Raw genomic sequence first — 22,015 nt, 5'->3', positions numbered from 1 at the left:
TTTTTAAAACCTTTAAATTCTAAGGGATAGCTAAGCTTTTGTTAACTTCCGGAAAAGATACTAAAGATCTTATGTGGTGTAGTTTGACGTCTTTTTCAGTATTATCTACTAAAGGGTGGCAGCTTCAACAACAGATCATCAAATGTTTAGGTCTCCAATTCTTGCAAAAGTTGCAGTGAGACAGGCTCTTTCAGTTTGTATCGGTTACTTTCCCGTGACGACCTCAAGTGTTGAGTAGCTACAACAATGTGGTCCGCAATGCCTGGTTATAGTTAAATATGACCTTTTGCAGAAAAAGTTGGTTGGCCCTTTAAACATAATAGTGTTCGGGCGTTCTTAAACACGTTTGACAAGTACTGTCATTAGGATAGGGCTCGAATTTCACCCCTTCGTTGCCTCTATTGAAAAATAATTGTCTAAGTTCCTTTTCACGTTATTCAACAAACTTTTTGTCAATCCAATCATGACACCTTATTTAAAATAGTGCAGGGGAATTGCAGATCTTCAAGCCAACAGCCTTATAGAATTTTGATGCATGGGAAATTTAGAGGCTTTTTTAAAAGCCAGTACGACCGGTCTTTTCTGTGAAACGAGAAAAAAAAAAGTCTTTAAGAAGGCGGGAAAGATGTTGAGAGGATTAAAGCGGTAACCAATTCCGTGGGTGAAACAAGAAACGCTACAGTCTATGGTCCAATCAGAACGCGAGGGTCGCTATAAATACCGGGATGACCGGTTCCTGTTTTCACACGTGTTGAGTAGTTAGCCATGGCTCGAACAAAGCAGACTGCTCGCAAGTCCACCGGCGGTAAGGCTCCGCGCAAGCAGCTGGCCACCAAGGCGGCCCGTAAGAGCGCCCCGGCCACTGGCGGCGTGAAGAAGCCCCACCGCTATCGTCCCGGAACCGTGGCTCTCCGTGAGATCCGCCGCTACCAGAAGTCTACAGAGCTGCTGATCCGCAAGCTGCCTTTCCAGCGTCTGGTGCGCGAAATCGCCCAGGACTTCAAGACCGATCTGCGCTTCCAGAGCTCAGCAGTGATGGCGCTGCAGGAGGCGTGCGAGGCCTACCTGGTGGGGCTTTTCGAAGACACCAATCTGTGCGCCATCCACGCCAAGCGAGTGACTATTATGCCAAAGGACATCCAACTTGCCCGCCGCATTCGTGGGGAGAGAGCATAAATTTTCCTCCAGCGGATCCAGTATGCATCCCACCTCAAAAGGCTCTTTTCAGGGCCCCTCAATTGGTCACTGAGAAGCAGCTGTCAGCTTTTGAAACGTAATGTTGTAGCCCTATACTTTGTGCAGATTCCATGAGAACGGTTCAAGACTGTGGAGGGTTGCACTACAGTCTGGGAGGCGATGTGATAACGCAGTTTCATTGCAAGTGCAGAGCCAGCTCATCCTAGTGCAGTGAGATGTAACAAGATCCTATTTGGATAAGTGAGGGAACCTAAATTTTAGAGACACACTAGATTACGCAGTGAAAGACTTTACATGCCTTATTGAGGACCATTGTGTTAATTTTCCAAGGTGTCCAACCTCTTAAGCTTTAAGAAATGTGTTTCTTGCTTGCAGGCCTGTGCCACTAAGAAACAGAACAAATGCTGTCATGAGTGTTTAAAAGCCTGTTACATGGGTCCTAAAAAATGTGGACATAGTGGAATGATAGACAATAGACTTGGAATGGTGGGCATGGGAGGGGATGGATGATGAGAAATTATTGAATGGGCACAATGTATGTTCTTGGGATGGTTGATATCCTGAAAGCCATGATATGATCACTATGCAATGTATGTGTGTATTAAAATTTCACTTGTACCCCATAATTTGTACAAATGAAAAACCTGTTATCTTTTGTTTGTTTCAATGTAATGTTTAGCAAGCCATATGTTAGCTTGTGTGTGGGTAGCAGGCCTCTGAATAGCTGTATACTTTGACCTACTGTAGGCTGTCATCTGTGAAATGAACTCCCTCTACCTCTGTAAGTCTATCTTAAAAAAATATTTGCCAAAGTCATTACACCATGTGCTTGTCAACAGTCGGTGAAGTTGTATATTCTTGTTTTTTTTTTCTTCAAATAATCAGACTGAGAATTAAACTTTAGATGGCATTTTAAAGCTGTTCCTGGTTTCTACTTTATCCAGAATTATCAGCTGTATAAAAAGTTTCCTCATGTGCTCTTCCTATGTGACTATCATTGCCTCATTTTGCAGTTTACCTTTTTGGGCACACATCTTGACTCTAGGAGATGGCAGAGTTATGTGAAGGCAATTTTTCTCCTGAGTGTTTTTTCAGGCAGTCAGCCTTTTTGGGCCTTCCCTTCTTTTCCCTATTCTTGGATTTACTCTTCCAAAAAAGCTTATATTCCAACAACTAACTCCAAAAGCTTTTTGGAAACTCTGGGAATTGACTCAGAAAACAAACAAACAAACAAAACCCCAGTTATGGCCTATGGGGCCAGAAGCCTCATACAATTAATTTAGAGTTCCTTCAGTGGATGTCTGCTAGGTATAAGGACACAATTTGATGCTGCCCCTTCCAAGATTGAAAGATAATTCTCTCCTCACCCCTTATAGTATTCTCCCATCATAATAGAGCTGAGGCCATGTGTCTAGGTTTAAATCCCAGGCCGGGCGAGGTGGCTCACACCTGTAATCCTAGCACTCTGGGAGGCCGAGGCGGACGGATTGTTTCAGCTCAGGAGTTGGAGACCAGCCTGAGCAAGAGCGAGACCCCGTCTCTGCTAAAAATAGAGAGAAATTATACGGACAGCTAAAAATATATATAGAAAAAATTAGCCAGGCATGGTGGCACATGCCTGTAGTCCCAGCTACTCCGGAGGCTGAGGCAGAAGGATTGCTTGAGTCCAGCAGTTTGAGGTTGCTGTGAGCTAGGATGATGCCAGGAGACTCACTCTAGCCTGGGCAACAGAGTGAGACTCTGTCTCAAAAAAAAAAAAATAAAAAAAAATAAAAAATAAAAAAAATCCCAGAACTGCCAGTTATTAGCTGTATAACCATTGTCAAGTTACTCATTCTTTCTCTGAGTCTCAGCTTGTACAGCTGTAAAATGTAGCAAATGAATTAAAAGCCTGTAGAACATGTTTAAGTTTACTTACTGACACTTAGTGAATGCTTAATGAATGTTGGCTCTTATTATCATAGCCCTGTCTCCTTTAGGCATGGAATTTTGGGTCTTTTTCCCCTGGATCTTCTGAAAGTTTTGTGTTTGAAACAGTGGAAAGTGCTTGGTTAGAACATTTTCTTGTGAAGATCTCCTTTTCTTTAGTTCTCAATTTCCATTCTTGTAAAAGAGGCCTGTAGCATTATCTGTGTCTGTGTGAAGTTCAAAACAGCAAACAGACCAGGTAGTAAATAGTTTAGGCTTTGAAGGCCATAGTCTCACATGTTCTTTTTGCTTTTTACAATCCTTTACAAATGTAAGGCATTTTTTAGTTTGAGGGACATACAGAAACAAGCCACTTGTCCAGATTACACCCTAGTTTGCCAACCCCTCCAGGAACTCTTCGAGAGAGGATGAAGTGTGTTGACTACTTTAAACTTTCCAGTACAACATTTCATGAGCAAGAACTGAGTAACTTGATTTCATTAAAGAATTGAATCATCCTTAATCTCCTCTGTTACTCAGGCACAAAATCCTATCCACTCCCCTCCCCGCCGCCCCCAATAAACAGCAAACTTCACCCTTCATTCCAACCTCACTGCCTCAGTTATGTTTTCCTGGATTCTTCTGAACCTCTATAAACTTCAGTGCTTCAATACCCAATCCAATCTTCTTATAGTCAGTAGCCAGTTATTCTAAAATATGAATCTGTTTGCACTTTAATGCATAAAAATATCCATATTGATGTATCGTGACTGTTTATAGAGGAGGGTATTCCTGGTGGTGCATGCAGCTTATTGAATGTTGATGGAGATTTCAGTGGGATCAGTGGAAAGAACGTTTTGAAAACCTGACAGGTCATCTAAACAGTTTGTGCATTTCAGTGCCACTGGGAGCCGCTGAATAATTTTCAACATGTTTGAGAGTTTTATCTAAAGCAAATTATCTATGCTAAGTACTTTTCTTCGCTATTTTAATGGATTTGTCCAGGACCTAAAGAGAGCACCTCAATCAGAAAGTATAGCAAATTTAAGTTTGGATTTGAACCCAGGTGGTTAGATTCTGAAGTCAAAACGATTTGTATTTCTTCTGCCACAATGTGGAAGAAATCATTCTGACACCTGTACTTTTCCAAGCTGCAAAATCTCATTCTCTGAAGATATCAGCACGTGGAAACTCCTAGGAGATAGAACCGGTTTTCAAAAGTAAGGTCTACATGGTTAATTTAGGGCTGTAGGCAACCAGTCGCTCTGTGGCTGTGTTACTTGCTATAGTTAGAAACAAAGTTTATGCCCAAACCAAGGAACCTAGTGTCTTTCCTCTTGCAAAAATCAAAGGCTGAACCTAGGGACAAATCTTTTTAAATAACTTTCACTGGATACTTAGTAGAAATTTATTGCAACATGCAACTAACCAGCATGATGCCCTCAGCTGGGTAGATTCTTACGAAAAGCTGAAGGGATTTTTAAAAATATCTTTCGTCAATTGCTCATGATTCGTGAAAACACAGACAAGTACGTGAACCTGGAAGCTGTTTTCCTCCTTTGGAGCTTCAAAGTGTAAAATTCTGTACCGTTGTTTTAAACATTTAATCAAATTTCGGGGACTAACAAACACAATTTGAGAGTCCAACCAGGAGCGGCTGCGGCCCGAGGGCGGTGGATTGGACGCTCCACCAATCACAGGGCAGCGCCGGCTTATATAAGCCCCGGGCCCGAGCAAAGCAACATTGCAAAACTTGCTCTTTGGATTTGTTATCTCATCTTTTTTTAGCTACTTCTTATCACCATGTCAGAAATCGCTCCTGCGGAGACAGCCGCCCCGGCAGCAGTGGAGAAGTCCCCCGCTAAGAAAAAAGCAACTAAGAAATCGGGTGGTGCAGGCGCGGCTAAACGCAAGGCGACCGGGCCCCCTGTGTCTGAGCTGATCACTAAGGCTGTAGCCGCTTCTAAGGAGCGCAATGGTCTTTCTTTGGCCGCTCTTAAGAAGGCCTTAGCGGCTGGTGGCTACGACGTAGAAAAGAACAACAGCCGCATCAAACTGGGTCTCAAAAGTTTGGTAAGCAAGGGTACTCTGGTGCAAACCAAGGGCACTGGCGCGTCTGGCTCCTTCAAGCTGAACAAGAAGGCGGCCTCCGGGGAAGCCAAGCCCAAAGCGAAGAAAGCAGGTGCGGCTAAAGCTAAGAAACCTGCTGGGGCCACCCCTAAGAAACCCAAGAAAGCTGCGGGAGCTAAAAAAGCAGTGAAGAAGACTCCGAAGAAAGCGAAAAAGCCTGCGGCAGCTGGCGTCAAGAAAGTGGCGAAGAGCCCAAAGAAGGCTAAAGCCGCCGCGAAGCCGAAGAAGGCAGCTAAGAGCCCCGCCAAGCCCAAAGCGGTTAAGCCGAAGGCGGCCAAACCTAAGGCCGCCAAGCCTAAGGCAGCGAAGCCCAAAGCTACAAAGGCCAAGAAGGCAGCTCCCAAAAAGAAGTAGGAAGTTGGCGAGTGAATGCCGCAACAAAGCCCCAAAGGCTCTTTTCAGAGCCACCCCAGAGTTCTCTGAAAATTGCTGTACACAAAATAAAACTAACTTCGCCTCAACCCCACTCTCCGATTGTTCGAGGAATTTCCTCACCCTACACTTAACATGTATGGATATGAGGTTTGAGATCACAATTCATCTCGGACTTACACAAACTGAAAATCATTTGTTAGTTGGACACCCAAAGTAAGCAAAGCAGTCTTTTCGAGCCTAAAGCCAGGAACTAAATGGTTAATGTCTGGTTCTCCGTGTAAATTGCCAGTTAATTCACCTTTAAGTACTATCTGCAGCCGTTGGTTTTCAGTTTTCTGAGCTATGACAATGAAGCGTCTTAGGTTTAAAAGTCCCGCGCCATAATCTGGTTGGTTAGTTTCCTGCTTTTCCATCAATAGGAAGTGTACTCCCGGTTGAGGCGCCCGCTACTTTAGCAAGCGTCATCCACCCAAACTACACTGTTAAGGCTAAAACTTTAAGTTCTGAAACCAGCTGACTATGAAATTGTGTTGGAATATCACAGGGTGAATAAACTGCCAATGCACATAAATTGCAGTAAATCCCACAAAAAACGACTGGTGATATGCAGGAATCAGAATAGGACAAGATATTCAATTAGATTAAGATAGGGAGTTCAATTTTGTGCAGATGAGGCACTAGGGGTTTGGCCTTCTTCTCATGTGGTTACAGTAAACAACATTCCCGAGTTTAGTACTGCACCCTGCCTATTTCCTTACCGGACTTCCCATTTTTTTATACACCGAGGACAGACACTTTATGAAACTTGGAAGGTAGCGAGCGCATTTTCATCTAAAATGGATTGCTAAACCGTAGTTGTTACATGAAATGATTTATTTCCTCTCCCCAGCAACTACTGACGTTTTACTGGTGACCCAGCTCTTCCATAGAAATAGTAGGTGGCTCTGAAAAAAGCCGTTGGTTTCGGAGGCGGTGCTATCAACACCTTACTTGCCCTTAGGCTTGTGGTGGCTCTCGGTCTTCTTAGGCAGCAACACCGCCTGGATGTTGGGCAGGACACCGCCCTGAGCGATGGTGACTTTCCCCAGCAACTTGTTGAGCTCTTCGTCGTTACGGATGGCCAGCTGCAGGTGGCGAGGGATAATGCGCGTCTTCTTGTTATCACGAGCAGCGTTGCCCGCCAGCTCTAGGATCTCGGCGGTCAGATACTCCAGCACCGCCGCCAGGTACACCGGAGCACCGGCCCCCACTCGCTCAGAGTAGTTTCCTTTGCGGAGCAGGCGGTGCACACGGCCCACAGGAAACTGAAGTCCTGCCCGGGAGGAGCGAGTCTTGGCTTTAGCGCGAGCCTTGCCACCTTGCTTGCCGCGTCCCGACATTGTAATACTACAATGGCTGAAAGTCTAACGTATATAAGCCAAAGCTACAGTACTTATAGTCAATATTGGGCGCGAAAATAAAGCAATGCCATTGGCTAAAGTTGCACTTTCACTTAAACCAATGGAATCGCGGTTATGAAAAACGTTTATTTTGATTGGACAGCTTGTATGTGACGTCATCTACGGTCGCCAGCAATCACATACATGATTTTATTAACCACCTCATTTGCATAAGAAGTTTTGAAATAAACAGCATAGGTACTGCTTCACGTAACCTTTTTTTCTGATCCTTTCGACTTTCTTTGCAGCTAATTTTCATCATACCTGAACCGGCCAAGTCGGCCCCAGCCCCAAAGAAGGGCTCCAAGAAGGCTGTGACCAAGGCGCAGAATAAAGACGGCAAGAAGCGCAAGCGCAGCCGCAAAGAGAGCTACGCCATCTACGTGTACAGGGTGCTGAAGCAGGTCCACCCCGACACTGGCATCTCGTCCAAGGCCATGGGCATCATGAATTCCTTCGTCAAAGACATCTTCGAACGCATCGCCGGGGAGGCATCTCGCCTGGCGCATTACAACAAGCGCTCCACATCACCTCCAGGGAGATCCAGACGGCCGTGCGCCTGCTGCTGCCCGGAGAGCTGGCCAAGCACGCCGTGTCCGAGGGCACCAAGGCTGTCACCAAGTACACCAGCTCCAAGTGAGCTCCTCGGTAGCTGCCCACACCCCAAGGCTCTTTTTAGTGCCATCCACACTTTCTAAAAAGAACTGTTGCTCATTTTGTCCCTCCCTTAGAAGTAGCCAAAGGCAGCATTATTCTGAAGCCCTTGATAAACGCTTTATTTATGCAAAAGATACTTTGTTGTCTTCTGGTGTTTAAGATTATCTGCCACAAAATTTTTTGTGTTACAAACGTCAAACACCCAAAACAGGAGTTTTATTGTGCTTATTTCACTTAACATCCAGACTCATTTAATGCTGAGAATTCCCCTAGTGCCTAGAAAATTTCAAATGCGCTTTTACAGTAAAAATCTTATCAACATATAAAGAAAATAATTAGCTGGACGTTTTGCAGGTTGTACCATCATTTTCAGGCCTCCAAATAGAGAACTCAATAAATATGTAATCCAATTGGTATGCTCTTTAGATTTTTCTTTTTAAGGTAAGTGATGGAAATGTGTTTTCTTGCTACCTCCATTTTAGGCCTAATTTGCACAAAATGACCTCAAGGTGTTGAGATAAAATGGAGGAAGGAAAGAAAGAAGTTAGAACCAATTTAAAGCATCTCTTCCTACCAGTTAGGAACATTTGGATCCTCCCTAGCTAATCCAGAGGCTATGTCAGCAGCTTGAATTTTTCTACTATTAATAGTTATTCCTCAGCTTGTAGTTGCCTGTCTTCTCCCTGTGTCACTACATCATCTTTATTCTGTGTATATCTGTGTCCAAATTTCTTCTTCTTAAAAGGAAACCAGTCATACTGGAGTAGAGTACACCCTAGTGACCTCAAATTAATTACCTCTTTAAAGACCCTATCACCAAATATGGTTATATTATGAGGTACTAGGGGTTAGGACTTCAACAGGTGGATTTTTTGGGAGGGTAGAAGGGAAGGGGGACACAATTTAGCCCTTAGTAGCTGCCTTCCTTTATGGAGAACAGCCCACAGTCAGTGGTAGATGACTCCCTTCTCTGGACTAGGCCTAATTTTGGTTCTATCATGATAAGCAATGAGGCAGACAAAAGGAAACTAAGAACGAGGTTAATGTTTAAACTGCTACATTAAAAAAAACATCTGTTGCAGATAATTAAGCAACATTTACGTCTCCTCCACAACAAGACTTTTCAGTTCTTTACCTAGATCTGGGCTGCCCACCCTCTGGGAGAGTGAGCAAAGATGGTCTTCCCACTGGGGCTACTGCTTTGGAGAATGAGCTCTTACAGTCTATTTCATTACTGCTTTCAAGACAGAAATGATGGTCAGATGTGAGGCTGAATAATAACTTCATATCTCATATGAGGCAGTTTCAGTGAACAAGTTTCTCTCTGCTCTTTGGCAGCACTGTTAATATTTAGTTACAAGCTGGCACATATTTTAGACAAATAACATACAGGGTGTCTGCAAGCATTATGTGATATATACTTTGCAATTTTTGAATATTCTCCTTTGGAAAAGTTGCATACAGATATGGACTCTGTGGGCTGTTCTCCATAAAGGAAGGCAGCTATAAGGGCTAAATTGTGTCCCTCCCCACCCAACACACACATACACACACACACACACACACACACACACACACGCCCCAAAATTCACATACTGAAGTCGTTTTACATGCAATAGCTATAGGTATGTATTAATGCATCTCAGTTTCAGTACAATATTCAACAGGCACTTGTTTCTCATAGGAAACATAGTTATTAGTTATATGATGATGATATGGTGGAGTTGTATCATCTTCCCTCTCACTCCAAAGAGAATTTGTCTAGTGTTCTCTAAGAACAAATTTGCATTTGATTTTTTTCCTATCATTTACGAACAAAAGGGAAAAAAATCTTTTTATGTATAGAATGACATCTTATTTGCACTCTCAAAACAAAACAAATACAATGCCCATTTGTTTTGAAAGAATTTGGTTTAAGGTAACAAAAGACCATAGAATTTATCCTTTTTTTTCCTTTTGGTTATTTGTACTTATTTATTTATTTATTTGTTTGTTTATTTATTTTGAGACAGGGTCTCACTCTGTTGCCCAGCCTAGAGTACAATGGGGTCATCATAGCTTACTGCAACCACAAACTCCTAGGCTCAAGCAATCTTTCTTGCCTCAACCTCCTGAGTAGCTGGGACTACAAGTGTGCACTACCACGCTAATTTTTTAATTTTTTTGTAAGAGATAGGGGTCTCGCTCTTACTCAGGCTGCTCTTGAACTCCTGGCCTCTGGCTCCCAAAGTGTTAGGATTACAGGCATGAGCCACTGCACCTGGGCGAATCTATCCTTTTTTTAGTGAAGGTCACTACCACAAGGTTCATAAACTGACTCTCACTGATCCTCCAGGTGACCTGCTTCAACAAAGTACTCCCTTTCTCTGTCCATCAGTTTGCTTATCCATAAAATCAGTATGGAATGATAGCAGCCTCAAAAGGCTATTGCAAGCCGTCACCTTTGTACATAAAATGGACTGAGATCGAGGACAGAGACACTGGAACAGCAGGGCACAGTACAGAGTAGAGGTACCTCATGCTCAATTTGAGAAGCTAAGCTTTTTTCTAGCCATAAATGGTGTATATTCTTCTATATTTCTTAATTTCATGAAATTACAACTGAAATAGGTAGCTAAAGCCTCAAAGGATTGGACCTATTTATATTCTCTGTCTCACTGCTGTACTATGAGCATGAAATAATGTGGCCAAATACAAATACCTTAAGACATACAGAATAACTTAATAGACTACTAGTTTATTTTCAAGATGTCAATTTAAGATGTTGGAAAAAATAACTAAATTCAGATCAAGCTGCTTTGCAATCAAATTAATATGACAAATTAGTTTTAAAAGCCCAGGGTTATATTTATACAATGTTACCTCCAAAATTTGAGTGGAATTATTTATATAGTTCTATATTCTCCTTTTGTAAAATTTTTTAAGTCATTATTCTATTGCAAAGTTCCACTTCTCAAAACATTTCACAAGAACCAACTAGTAAAAGATACTGTTATATTTAGATTACAATGTACTTTAGGTGCAACTACATATTCACATCACATATACATACTTCTAATATTAATTGAGGTAATTGAGATATAACTTCCTAATTTTTTTTTCCTTAGACAAGTGTAGGGCATTTAGATAGTTATCATTGTGGAACATCTTAGTTTTAGGCAAAACCTAAATTTTTGTAGGCATATGCCACGCCTATATTCTGAGTTTTATATTCTGTATTAATTCTACTATTAAATAAGAGATGATATAAAAAGTCATTTTTAAAGAATTAAAAAACACACAAAAAGCTTTCATTTGTCAATGGGTATTTTCCTTCATTCTAAACATCTCAAGAAATCCTCTGGGAAATAGTTTGTCTCTATGTTTTATTATAAAATACATAAAAATATTCTTTTTAAAGTAGTATCTAATACAAAATTTCAGAAATTTGGGGTTATATATCACTTCGGAAAAAAATACAATTTCCAGAAAGATAAAGGCCATATCTATTCAGCTTTGAATGTGAGGTCTTAAGAAAAGAGTCAAAGAAATTTTTCCTTTGCCCTTGTCTCAAGACCTGAGACTGAGAGACTTTTATGGCCAACCACTCTTTTATGTCTTGAGCATATTGCAAATTAAACATAGTAGCTCACCTATATATATTTTCATATGCAATTTAGACAAATGACATGAAGTGGTTAATTGATAGAATAGTGTATTTTTTTGTTCTTGAGTAACAAGGTGCTTCAGAAGTTTACTAGCTAAATAGCTAAGAAATACATAAACAACTATATGTTGCATTATCTTTGTCTTTTAATTCTTGTTTTTTACAGTGATGGCAATCCATAATATTACTTAATTGTTATTTATTCTTTTCATAAGAATGTTACTCTAGCTTTTCAAATAATTAAAAGAGAGCCCTGGAAAGTTCCATACACATGTCTATAAATTTGTTATTGTTTTTACTTCATATCACTTTTAAAGGTTTTAAAATCTAATCTTTCCCTTTTTTAGTTCCCTTCATGTAAAATTCTATTATGCTCTGTAGGAAACATTTCCTCCATTTTAGGATCTTGGCAGTTATCCTCTTAGCAGTGGTGATGGTCAAAACAGAAGGCTTCATGCCTGTAATCCCAGTACTTCGGGAGGTTGATTTGGGAGGATTGCTTGAGGCCAGGAGTTCCAGACCAACCTGGGCAACACAGTGAGACCCCATCTCTACAAAAAATTAAAAAAGAAACAAAAAAATAGTCAGGTAAGGTGGTGCGTGCCTGCAGTCCTAGTGACTCAGGAAGCTGAGGCACGAGGATTGCTTGAGCCCAGGAGTTCAAGGTTACAGTGAGCTATGATCTCACTCTCTCTCCATTGGCACCTCTGTCCTCTCTCCTGGTTATTGCAGTAGCTTCTACCTGGTATGCCTGATCCTATCCTCATGCTCCTGCAGTCTATCCTCCCCTCAGCAGCCAGAGATCCTTCTTAAACCTTCAGCCAAATTAATACACTTAGAATCCCAGCTTTTCCTAATTTCTCCATGAAAAATAATTCCTTCTCTCTGGTGTATCTTTGGCTGAGGCACTTATCTTATTCTTCCTTTTACCAGTGGGAATTCTTACTTGCAGGGGTGAGGTAATGAGTTCTCATAGTCTATCCCTGCCCACTAACTACCATTGTTCTTTGCACTTTCAGGACCTTAATAAATCCTTGTTAAGTGTAATCACTCACATTCATTGACCTCCTCGGAATACCTACCTGTATGTTCAACTGTGTAAGAGTTGATAAAATTTTGTATTATTATTCCAGTCTGGAAAATTTCCTTGTGTTTGATTTTGTTTCATTTTGCTTTTTGATACCACACGTCTGCTTTACCGCATGCAGCCTCCCAACAGGCAACACCTTTATGATTTGGTGACAGTATTAAAAAAGAGAAACTTCTGAAACAGAAGTTAAAAAAATTGGGAAATGAATAAACTAGTCATCTGCAGAAGTAATAGACATTTGAGATGGTATAAATTTATGGATGGTGAGATTTAGGTGTTTTCCACATCAAGCAATTTAAAATTTAATTTCAATAAGTTGTGATCACACTAACTTAAGGTTCCCAATAAAATGTAATAACTGAGGGATGATAGACTGGGTAAAATCCGGGGATCCGTGAAAAAGAATTAAGCTTTGTCAGTATGTTTCTTACAATCCCTGTGGAATGGAACACTGTGTTTCCAATGATGAAAACATAATTTTTTCTAGGCTGGACAAACGTCATTTATTCAGGTGACATAGCTTGAAAAATGTTCTTTAGGATCAGATTCTGTCATATATTTCTATCTTCCAATCAGTTCCTTTCTGTTCAGTAAATTGTTCTTTAGGGAAAAAATATTGACAAAAAATTACTTGGGCAAATCATGTGGATTCTTAAAGCTAGCATATATACGTTCCAGGGTAAAAAAATAAAGTGATAATGTGGTTTGGATTAGCTCTGACCAATTTCTCATGGCTTATCAGCAATGTCATAAATTCATCAAGATTGTTTCAGCAACAGAGGGTTATAAGCTTTGCTCAGCAATGTGCAAATAACTCACAAGATCTAGCTTTGAGCTCTTCTCTCTCTCTCTCTCTAAGAATTTTAACTTTCTATATAATGGAGAGTTATGGATCTGATATGTGAACCTTGTTTAGAGGTGTTAAAATTTCTTCTGCATCTTCTATCCATTATCCACACAGATTTTAGGCACCCCTTTTTATATTCTTCTAGACATCTTCTTCCCTGCTGACAATCCCAAGTCATTCAAGCAGTTCCTGAGAACCAAAACTTACATAGAGATATATAGGTATAGATATATAGACACATATGTATATATTTTTTCTCTGTGCATTTTTAATAACCAGTAGCTTCTATAATTTTTATCCTGGCCTGGAGAATGTGTTTAGATAACTTAATCACTCCAAATCCACCTCTCATTTTCTCTCCTGGATTTTATCTGCTGATTCCCTCATTCTATAATACAAACCTATAAAAGAATTTGCTACTGATTATCTGTATTAATTAATGAAGAGGATCAAAGGCATCTGTGCTTTGAAAAGTCATGACAAAACCCAAATGTGTGGTGAATTTGCTATCCTCAAATATACTGGAGCTGAGATAGTGGGAGAAGAGGAGATACATAAATGGAAAAAAACATAATCTCTGTTCTAACTGTATTGAGAGAGATACAGGGCATATACACATACACATACATAACATATATCAACATACACACATGCATACACATACACATACACATAACCTCCACAGAGATGTTACAAAGATTTTGTGAGAAGCTGAGTAGACATGTGGTTTATAAGAGCTTGAGGAACTGAAGGAAGACAAAGCTCAGCTAGGCCCTAATAGGGAGGGCTTCAGAGAGTAACTGAGACTTGAGTGGACTTTGGAGGATAAATTAGGATTTAGATAGGTGGAAAAGCAGTGAAGGAAGAACCATCTATGAAGTATGAATTCTATCCATTTTGTGCTAAATGCAGATTCAATACATCAAATAATGTGAAGAAACAAACTGAAATGAAGCTCCATCAGGATCCTCCAAGCACTTCCTGGGAATCAGGATTCTTAGTTCAGGGGTCTTGGTCTACAGACTCAGGAGCAAGGATATCTAGAGATTGGCTGCTGACTCTTAATTTTAGCCAAAACCTTGAATTCTCCGAGTCCATGGGCCTTTTTAATGGCCTCTGTCAGTCTTCTTTTTCTTTTCCTCTTCTCTACAATAAATTAATAATATTTAAAGACACTCTATTGGGTTTGGGTTTCTCATTTATGTTTTCCTTTATGACAAACTATATGATGCTTGTAACTTGTTTTTATACAAGGATTTTTTCCCTGTCTATCATATTTTTCAGTATAGTATTCGATACATAAAGATAATATATGTAACATGCACTTAAACTATAAAGCAAATTATATCAAACACTCTTGACTGAACTTGTAACCCCACACCCTCATCCTGCCTTCATTACTGAGGTACCACCGACTGATATTTTTAAAAGCTGTCTCTTAAAAATAGTTTTATTATCATACATGTGCTTCTGTATACACTTAAACAATATATATTTGAGTTTTTTTGAGATTTATAAAATGGTATAATATATGAACCTTCTGAGACTTCTGTTTCTGACTGAAATTCAAGCATGTACTGTGTAGTTTATTTTCTCTGTATAATATTTTATAATATGAATGAAACTCAATAAATGTATTTATTCTTTTGACCATGAACATGTGACCGCTTCTAGTGGTTTGATATTAAACAATAGCATCGTTCCATTCTTGTATGTCTCCTGTTGCATGTGCAAAACACTCTCTCATGTAAACACCTAAAAGTCAAATTGATGGGTCACTGGAATACCTTAATTGGATAGAAGATATCAAAAACCTTCAGCAAATACAACTCAATATTAAAGAGTTCCAACATTTGATTGCTGGCAAAGATCAAAATAGTGTTAAATATGCCATTTAGAGGCTTAAAATGGAGAAACTGATTTTGATTTCCTGAGTTCTGGGTTGAGGGAAAGTGGGAACAGCCTTCTCTTGCTCTACTTTCTCGTTTTCTTTTTAAATTCCTTTCCACTTGATAAATAGTAAATGCAAGTAACACACAAAGAAAGAAAACAGGAACAGACCTTAACAGGAAAGATAGGAAGTAGAATCTAATCCTGTTCATAAAGAGGAATTCCACTCAAGAGAAATAAGGGAGTGAATAAAATGACAGGATTCCTCTCACAAACCCACACTGCCCAGAATTTTCCCAATTAAAATAGACGCACAGAGAGAAACCAGTGGTGAACTTTCAAATTGCCCGCGCAGCGTCTGGATTAGCCAATGACACCAACTCGGCCTCTGATTGACACGGACGATATTTTGAATTGGGTTCCGACTTTTTTTTTCTTCTGCCTATTTTAATATTTGGCAAAACCAAACTCTGGGACAGGACAGGAGAAACAGCACTACCCCCAAAAGAAAACAAAAGTGAAGGCGATCTGTTCGTTTCTGTGTGTGCCTCTAGATTCATTAGTAAAGTACACACAAAAATGAGGGATAAAGAGCCTAAATTATTAACGATATTTTACCGTTTGACGTTTTTAAAGATGAGTGGATTTTCTTTTGGGATAAAGGGCATTGAACTTTTCCCTTACTAGGCTTGTCTGATGATAAACCTGACTCTTCCTGATATAAATCCATGTAAAATTGTCTTGAGCGTCCCTGCAGCATGGAGTACATTGCAATGCAAAGTAATTTCCAACAAGCCCAAAATAAGGAAACTCGTAAATTGTTCTTTGTAGCAAATAAGAGATACTCGCTGCAAGAAAAGTGAAAACTGAGTGCTAGCTCTCTTTGGAGGACTGAGTGGCTCTGAAAAGAGCCTTTGGGGTGTGGACAGAGACTGACCGATTTCTCTGTGGCTGGCGAGCTCACTTGGAGCTGGTATACTTGGTGACAGCCTTGGTGCCCTCGGACACAGCGTGCTTGGCCAGCTCTCCCGGCAGCAGCAGGCGCACGGCCGTCTGGATCTCCCGGGAGGTGATGGTCGAGCGCTTGTTGTAATGCGCCAGGCGAGAGGCCTCGCCCGCGATGCGCTCGAAGATGTCGTTGACAAAAGAGTTCATGATACCCATGGCCTTAGAAGAGATGCCGGTGTCGGGGTGGACCTGCTTCAGCACCTTGTACACGTACACGGAGTAGCTCTCCTTGCGGCTGCGCTTGCGCTTCTTGCCGTCCTTCTTTTGGGCCTTGGTCACCGCCTTCTTGGAGCCCTTCTTCGGGGCAGGAGCGGACTTTGAGGGCTCCGGCATGATCAGGAGTAACCGTCCAGAAGCTAAAGAACAGGAATAAGCATAGGCCGGTAAACGTCTTCTTTATTCACAGCTCATTAAGCAATAAAGGAAATGAGTGAAGTCTGACTATGGTGAGTCCAGGAAACGTCATATATTAACTTTGTCCAATCAAAATAAGTGTATTTCAAAACAACAATTCCATTGGTCTAAGAGCAACTGTATTTTTAGCCAATGGCATAGCTTCGTTTTTGCGTCCAGTGATGACTATAAGTAGCGCAGCTTTCGTTAACGTACTTTACGCTGTATTCTGGTCGGTTATCTCGCTGTCATGTCTGGACGTGGCAAGCAAGGCGGTAAGACTCGCGCCAAAGCCAAGACCCGTTCCTCCCGAGCGGGGCTCCAGTTCCCCGTAGGCCGAGTGCACCGTCTGCTCCGCAAAGGCAACTATGCCGAGCGGGTCGGGGCCGGCGCGCCAGTGTACCTGGCGGCGGTGCTGGAATATCTGACCGCCGAGATCTTGGAACTGGCGGGCAACGCGGCTCGCGATAACAAAAAGACACGCATCATCCCGCGCCATCTGCAGTTGGCCGTCCGTAACGACGAGGAGCTCAACAAGCTGCTGGGCAAAGTTACCATCGCTCAGGGCGGTGTCCTGCCCAACATCCAGGCGGTGCTGCTGCCCAAGAAGACCGAGAGTCACCATAAAGCTAAGAGCAAGTAGAGGTCTGGAGCAGTTTGTTTTTCATAGCTTTTGTTCAAATCAAAAGGTTCTTTTCAGAGCCACTTTCTTATTCTCAAAGAGGAGCTGTGCTCAACATTATTCAATAGCTGAATCGATTTGCAATGGTTTTTGTTTTTCATTTTTTAGTACGATATTTTCATGAGACTCACAGCAATGGGCTTTTTTTTTTTTTACTTTTGCAGCTTAAGTATGAAGAGCGAAGCAAAATCAAAGCGCTTTTGAAGTCACTGTTTTGGAGTAGCAAGAGGATATGAAAATGTTGGCTAATCCTATTAATGTAACAAAGTTTTAGTGTCAGATTTTTTCCAGAGTTGTGAATTCCAGCTTGTAAAGAGATTTACTTGCTTGTGAGTACAGTTTATACTTAATAAAACCATAAGAACAAATTTGGGTATCCCTGTGATCCTTGAGGCTATATTAAGAGTCCTGAATTCTAACTCAACTCAATCTTAACTGAGCATCCATCTAGGAGGGTGTCAGGCACCCTCCTAGATGGAAATACAGTATTAATCCAGATAGGTAAAGTTTATAACTAAAAGTTTCAAGTTAGCCTCAGCGAGTAATTTTATGCTGGATTGTCTAAATAAATGACGGTGAAGTAAAGATGGTGTGGGATTACATTAGGAAGAACATGTCACTTAAAGACATGAATAGTGGACCTTGTAGATCAAGATCTTTACCTTTATCAGTCATATAATCTTGTTCCTGTCAACTTTTACTGCTCCCTTTTCACTGTAATTCATTCCCTCAGATCACCAAGTCACTTTAGCTAGAGAGGGCCTTCTATTCACATAATGTGTATATCTTTAACTAATACTTGGTTTTACTCATGAAGACATGTTAATTAAAATGAATTTCTATAGGCATTTCTTGTCCATTGGAATCAATTTTCTGTCTCTGGAAACATTAGCATTTACTAGATTTAAATCTCAATTGCAATGACAATGCAAATAACATTCCTTGGAATAAAACAGCAATCACAAACGTGTGTCACTGGCCTCCATTAATTATATTGAGACAGGGCCTCACATTCCCCAGGCTGTAGTGCAGTGTGGCACAATCAGCTCAGTTTAACTCCTGGGCTCCAGCAATCCTCCCACCTCGGCCTCCCAAAGACCTGGGATTACAGGCCTGAGCCACTGTGCCTGGCCTCTTTGCCTCCACTAATTCTTACAGTAACTTTTTATTTTCTTTTTCTTTTTCTTTTTTTTTTTTTTGAGACAGTCTCCTCTGTCACCCTGGCTAGAGTGCAGTGGTGTCATCATAGTTCATTGCAACCTCAAACTCCTAGGCTCAAGCGATCCTCCTTCCTCAGCCTCCAGAGTAGCTGGGACTATAGGTGCCTGTCACCACGCCTGGCAAAGTTTTGTAATTTTTTTATAGAGAAGGGTCTCACTCTTGCTCAGGCTGGTCTCCAACTCCAGACCTCAAGCGATTCTACTGCTTTGGCCTCCCAGAGTGCTAGGATTACAGGAGTTTACAGTAACTGATGAGGTAAGTACTGTAGGGACCCAGGGAAAACTTCACCCTCTGGAGACTCAATAACAGTAAACCAACAAAAGGCAGATTAATAGGAGTAATGGTATACAAATTTCTTAATGTGCACAGAGAAGAATCACAAAGTGATTAACCCAATCCCCCAATGGGGCACAGAAGTTTATATACCCTTTTCCATAGGGGAAGAAGGCGTTGGGGAAGGCAGGTACTAATCATTTACTACCCATTAAAAGAATTTTAATTCTTAATTCTTTTAAGGGGTAGTATATGATTACTAGGGAGAATAAATGGACTGTAAGGACAAATTAACTTGTAAATAATTCTCTTTGTAATTTAAATGGGCTGGAGAGGCAAGCATCAGCTTGTGGAAAAGTCCATCCAGGTGTGGTTGCATTTTTTCAGTCTTCTTTTCCCACAAATATTACTAGATAATGAGGTAATAGGGAAAGGATAGAAGGTAATTGTGCTTTAACCAGTTTTTAAAAACCACTTTCTTGGTCAGATGAGGAAATTCCAGACAGAGTCCCTTCCTGCATTTGGGGGCTGGGGGAACTAAGTTAGAAGGACCTTTCTTCTTAGGCTTATTTTTGAGGCCTTTCAATTTTCAAAAGTAATCAGCATGCCCCAGTGCCATATCTGGGGGAATCATTTTCTGCACCCAAACTGTAATGGAATTACCCTAATCTCACTTAATAGATGAGCAAAAATTTAGAAAGCATAAGCAAGTAAACTAAAGTCCAGTCAGTAAAGAAGATTCAATTTAAAACTAGGTGTTTCTAACTCCAGAGTTTCAGCTCTTAACCACTTTCTAAAACAAATAAATGAAGAACAAGGGGTTTCAGTAGGATAGTTTTAGAAACTTTATAATTTTCATTAGTGTTAAAAAGAATTTCAGAGTATAACCCTGTATTTGTTTAAAAAAAAAAGAATAAAGAAAACTCAATATATGCAAAGATTATTCCATATTAAATATTGTTGAAAACCACATCTTTAGTTGCATCATTAAAAAAAGCTTTCTAAAAACCTAGAAACACCAAGTTTCTGGTTATAAGAAGTTCTTTTAAGGATTTTAATCCTATTCCAAGTAATTTTGTAAATTTAATGCAATTATGATCAATATCTCAAGTTTCATTCAAACTTGACAAAATTATTCTAAAGTTGCCTAGAATAGAAATCTTGGTGAAACTAGATTAGAAAATTTGGAAAAGAAAGAATGAGGAGACCTGTAATACAAATTGTGAGACCTCTAATGTCAGCTAAATTTTTAAATTTTAATGTAATAAAAAAATAGAAATTTCAGTATTGGTCCCAAACATTCTGAAGTACATTTATGTTAATTGTGCAAAAGATGTTATTTTAAAAATCTGATAAATTACTAGGGAATTGGTTAACGCTGTCATGAAAATTAATAAGAAAGGTAGACATTAAAAATAACTTCTTTGGCTGGGCGCGGTGGCTCACACCTGTAAGTAAGTAATCCTAGCATTCTGGGAGGCCGAGGCGGGTGGATCGCTCGAGGTCAGGAGTTCGAGACCAACCTGAGCAAGAGCGAGACCTCGTCTCTACTAAAAATAGCAAGAAAATTATATGGACAACTAAAAATATATACAGAAAAAATTAGCTGGGCATGGTGGCGCATGCCTGTAGTCCCAGCTACTCGGGAGGCTGAGGCAGTAGGATCGCTTAAGCCCAGGAATTTGAGGTTGCTGTGAGCTAGGGGGACGCCATGGCACTCACTCTAGCCCGGGCAACAGAGCGAGACTCTGTCTCAAAAAAAAAATAATAACTTTTTTTCTCTTTAAATAAGAGAAAGTAAAATGTAATCATTGCAAAGAGGTTACAAATGGAAAATGTGCATTTATCTGTTCACCAAAATATTATCAGCTAGCAGTGATCTTTTTGTGATAACAAGTTACTTTATTGTTTGTCCTTTTTGTGTATTTTCTACAGTAGTAATGTTTTTCTTTTGCATTCAAAAGCCATTTATTTTTTTAAAGCCTTAAAACATAGTAACAGAACAATTGTTACAAAACTCACAATAAGAAGCTCGCTTTTTTTCATTAGATTTTTTCCCTCCCCCACTAGGGGCGGGCTTTCCCGCCTCCTTCTTTCAAGTTCTCAATTTGGTCCGCCGAGACGTATAAAAGGTTGCCTCAGGCAAATGTCTTCACAAGGCATTTTTGTCGGTCTTGTGTGCGTTTTGTCCGTCATAATGTCTGGCCGAGGCAAGGGCGGGAAGGGTCTTGGTAAAGGTGGAGCCAAGCGCCACCGTAAAGTTCTGCGTGACAACATCCAGGGCATCACTAAGCCTGCAATCCGGCGTCTGGCCCGCCGTGGCGGAGTCAAGCGTATCTCCGGCCTCATCTACGAGGAGACTCGCGGGGTGCTTAAGGTGTTCCTGGAAAACGTGATCCGCGATGCCGTCACCTACACCGAGCATGCCAAGCGCAAGACGGTCACCGCCATGGACGTAGTCTACGCGCTCAAGCGCCAGGGTCGCACTCTCTACGGTTTCGGCGGCTGAGTGCATTTTTAGTCTCGGTTCCCAACACAAAGGCCCTTTTCAGGGCCCCCACATTATCAATTAAGGAGCCGTTACACTTGGTTGTTTTCTAGTTCCAGTGTTCTTTCCGCGCGTGCTCAGTTTGCGTAGTTACTTGCGCATGCGTGTCTAGTAACATCAGGTAAGGATTTTTGTTGCCAGTTACGCTAAGCACGTTGTTCCGTTTAGTATTGCTGATTCTTAGCAAGCCTTCTTCGACAGTGGAAAAGTAAGAAAATAGTTCTGGCTTGGCCACAATAAACGATATTAACTGTGAGCTAGATCTAACGCAGCATAAAACAAATAGGTTTTTAATGAAGATGTTTTACTATGTGTATGCTGTGGAAAGCGATGGGAGGGACACCCCTTCTGCAATTCATGAAACGTGGACTATTCAGCATATTTGAGGCCTTAATATTTGTCTATGTATTGGTGACATCTGTTCTGGCGCGCTCTGTTCAAGAAACATCGCATGGTAGTTTGCCAGGTTAGTTGGTGAACTGTAGTTAAGTCCACATGTCTTTGATAAAGCAAACATGTCCTCAGCTCCTTGCTCCAGTTCTAATTAGCACACTAGAAGTCCGGAAAGCTAGTAGAGTACTTAGAAACTAACTGGAGGTGATTTCCCACGGAACAGTTGGTGAGGATAGGATGCAATTAAAAGGCTTTTCAACTAAATTATAAGGCATTGTAGAAGTGGTCTACAGGATGAAAAAATATTTACAACGTAAC

At 40.8% G+C, this 22,015-nt stretch overlaps 5 protein-coding genes and 1 pseudogene across 5 annotated transcripts; 4 read left to right on the top strand and 2 right to left on the bottom strand.

Moving 5' to 3' along the window:
* Nucleotides 1-4: 4 nt before the first annotated feature.
* LOC123638416 (histone H3.1-like) lies at nt 5-21,315 on the top strand. Its single transcript, XM_045552031.1, has 2 exons — nt 5-1,103; nt 20,947-21,315. Exons 1-2 carry the CDS (start codon nt 766-768, stop codon nt 21,263-21,265), a joined length of 657 nt encoding a protein of 218 aa, XP_045407987.1. The 5' UTR covers nt 5-765; the 3' UTR covers nt 21,266-21,315.
* H1-5 (H1.5 linker histone, cluster member) lies at nt 4,852-5,736 on the top strand. The gene has a single exon (XM_045551989.1). The coding sequence runs from the start codon at nt 4,909-4,911 to the stop codon at nt 5,587-5,589; it is 681 nt and encodes a 226-aa protein (XP_045407945.1). The 5' UTR covers nt 4,852-4,908; the 3' UTR covers nt 5,590-5,736.
* LOC123638386 (histone H2A type 1-F) lies at nt 6,387-7,032 on the bottom strand. Its single transcript, XM_045552002.1, has one exon. The coding sequence runs from the start codon at nt 6,987-6,989 to the stop codon at nt 6,597-6,599; it is 393 nt and encodes a 130-aa protein (XP_045407958.1). The 5' UTR covers nt 6,990-7,032; the 3' UTR covers nt 6,387-6,596.
* Nucleotides 7,277-7,781, top strand: LOC123638612 (annotated as a pseudogene).
* LOC123638398 (histone H2B type 1-N) lies at nt 11,866-16,613 on the bottom strand. Its single transcript, XM_045552015.1, has 2 exons — nt 16,117-16,613; nt 11,866-11,903 (listed from the first exon to the last, which is right to left on the bottom strand). The coding sequence occupies exon 1, from the start codon at nt 16,518-16,520 to the stop codon at nt 16,140-16,142; it is 381 nt and encodes a 126-aa protein (XP_045407971.1). The 5' UTR covers nt 16,521-16,613; the 3' UTR covers nt 11,866-11,903; nt 16,117-16,139.
* Nucleotides 16,768-18,099, top strand: LOC123638381 (histone H2A type 1-H-like). Its single transcript, XM_045551998.1, has 2 exons — nt 16,768-17,225; nt 17,427-18,099. Exon 1 carries the CDS (start codon nt 16,831-16,833, stop codon nt 17,221-17,223), a length of 393 nt encoding a protein of 130 aa, XP_045407954.1. The 5' UTR covers nt 16,768-16,830; the 3' UTR covers nt 17,224-17,225; nt 17,427-18,099.
* Nucleotides 21,316-22,015: the final 700 nt, after the last annotated feature.

The sequence above is a fragment of the Lemur catta genome, chromosome 5 (genome assembly GCF_020740605.2).
Source record: "Lemur catta isolate mLemCat1 chromosome 5, mLemCat1.pri, whole genome shotgun sequence".
Taxonomy (NCBI): domain Eukaryota; kingdom Metazoa; phylum Chordata; class Mammalia; order Primates; family Lemuridae; genus Lemur; species Lemur catta.
The sequence above is the reverse complement of the archived record's forward strand: the minus strand, read 5'-3'. Positions and strand labels throughout refer to the sequence as shown.

Coding starts and splice junctions, on each gene's coding strand:
- H1-5 (XM_045551989.1), top strand. CDS start 4,909: ATGTCAGAAATCGCTCCTGCGGAGACAGCCGCCCCGGCAGCAGTGGAG.
- LOC123638416 (XM_045552031.1), top strand. CDS start 766: ATGGCTCGAACAAAGCAGACTGCTCGCAAGTCCACCGGCGGTAAGGCT. Junction 1,104..20,946: donor GACACCAATCTGTGCGCCAT/CCACGCCAAGCG, acceptor GTGCGTTTTGTC/CGTCATAATGTCTGGCCGAG.
- LOC123638381 (XM_045551998.1), top strand. CDS start 16,831: ATGTCTGGACGTGGCAAGCAAGGCGGTAAGACTCGCGCCAAAGCCAAG.
- LOC123638386 (XM_045552002.1), bottom strand. CDS start 6,989: ATGTCGGGACGCGGCAAGCAAGGTGGCAAGGCTCGCGCTAAAGCCAAG.
- LOC123638398 (XM_045552015.1), bottom strand. CDS start 16,520: ATGCCGGAGCCCTCAAAGTCCGCTCCTGCCCCGAAGAAGGGCTCCAAG.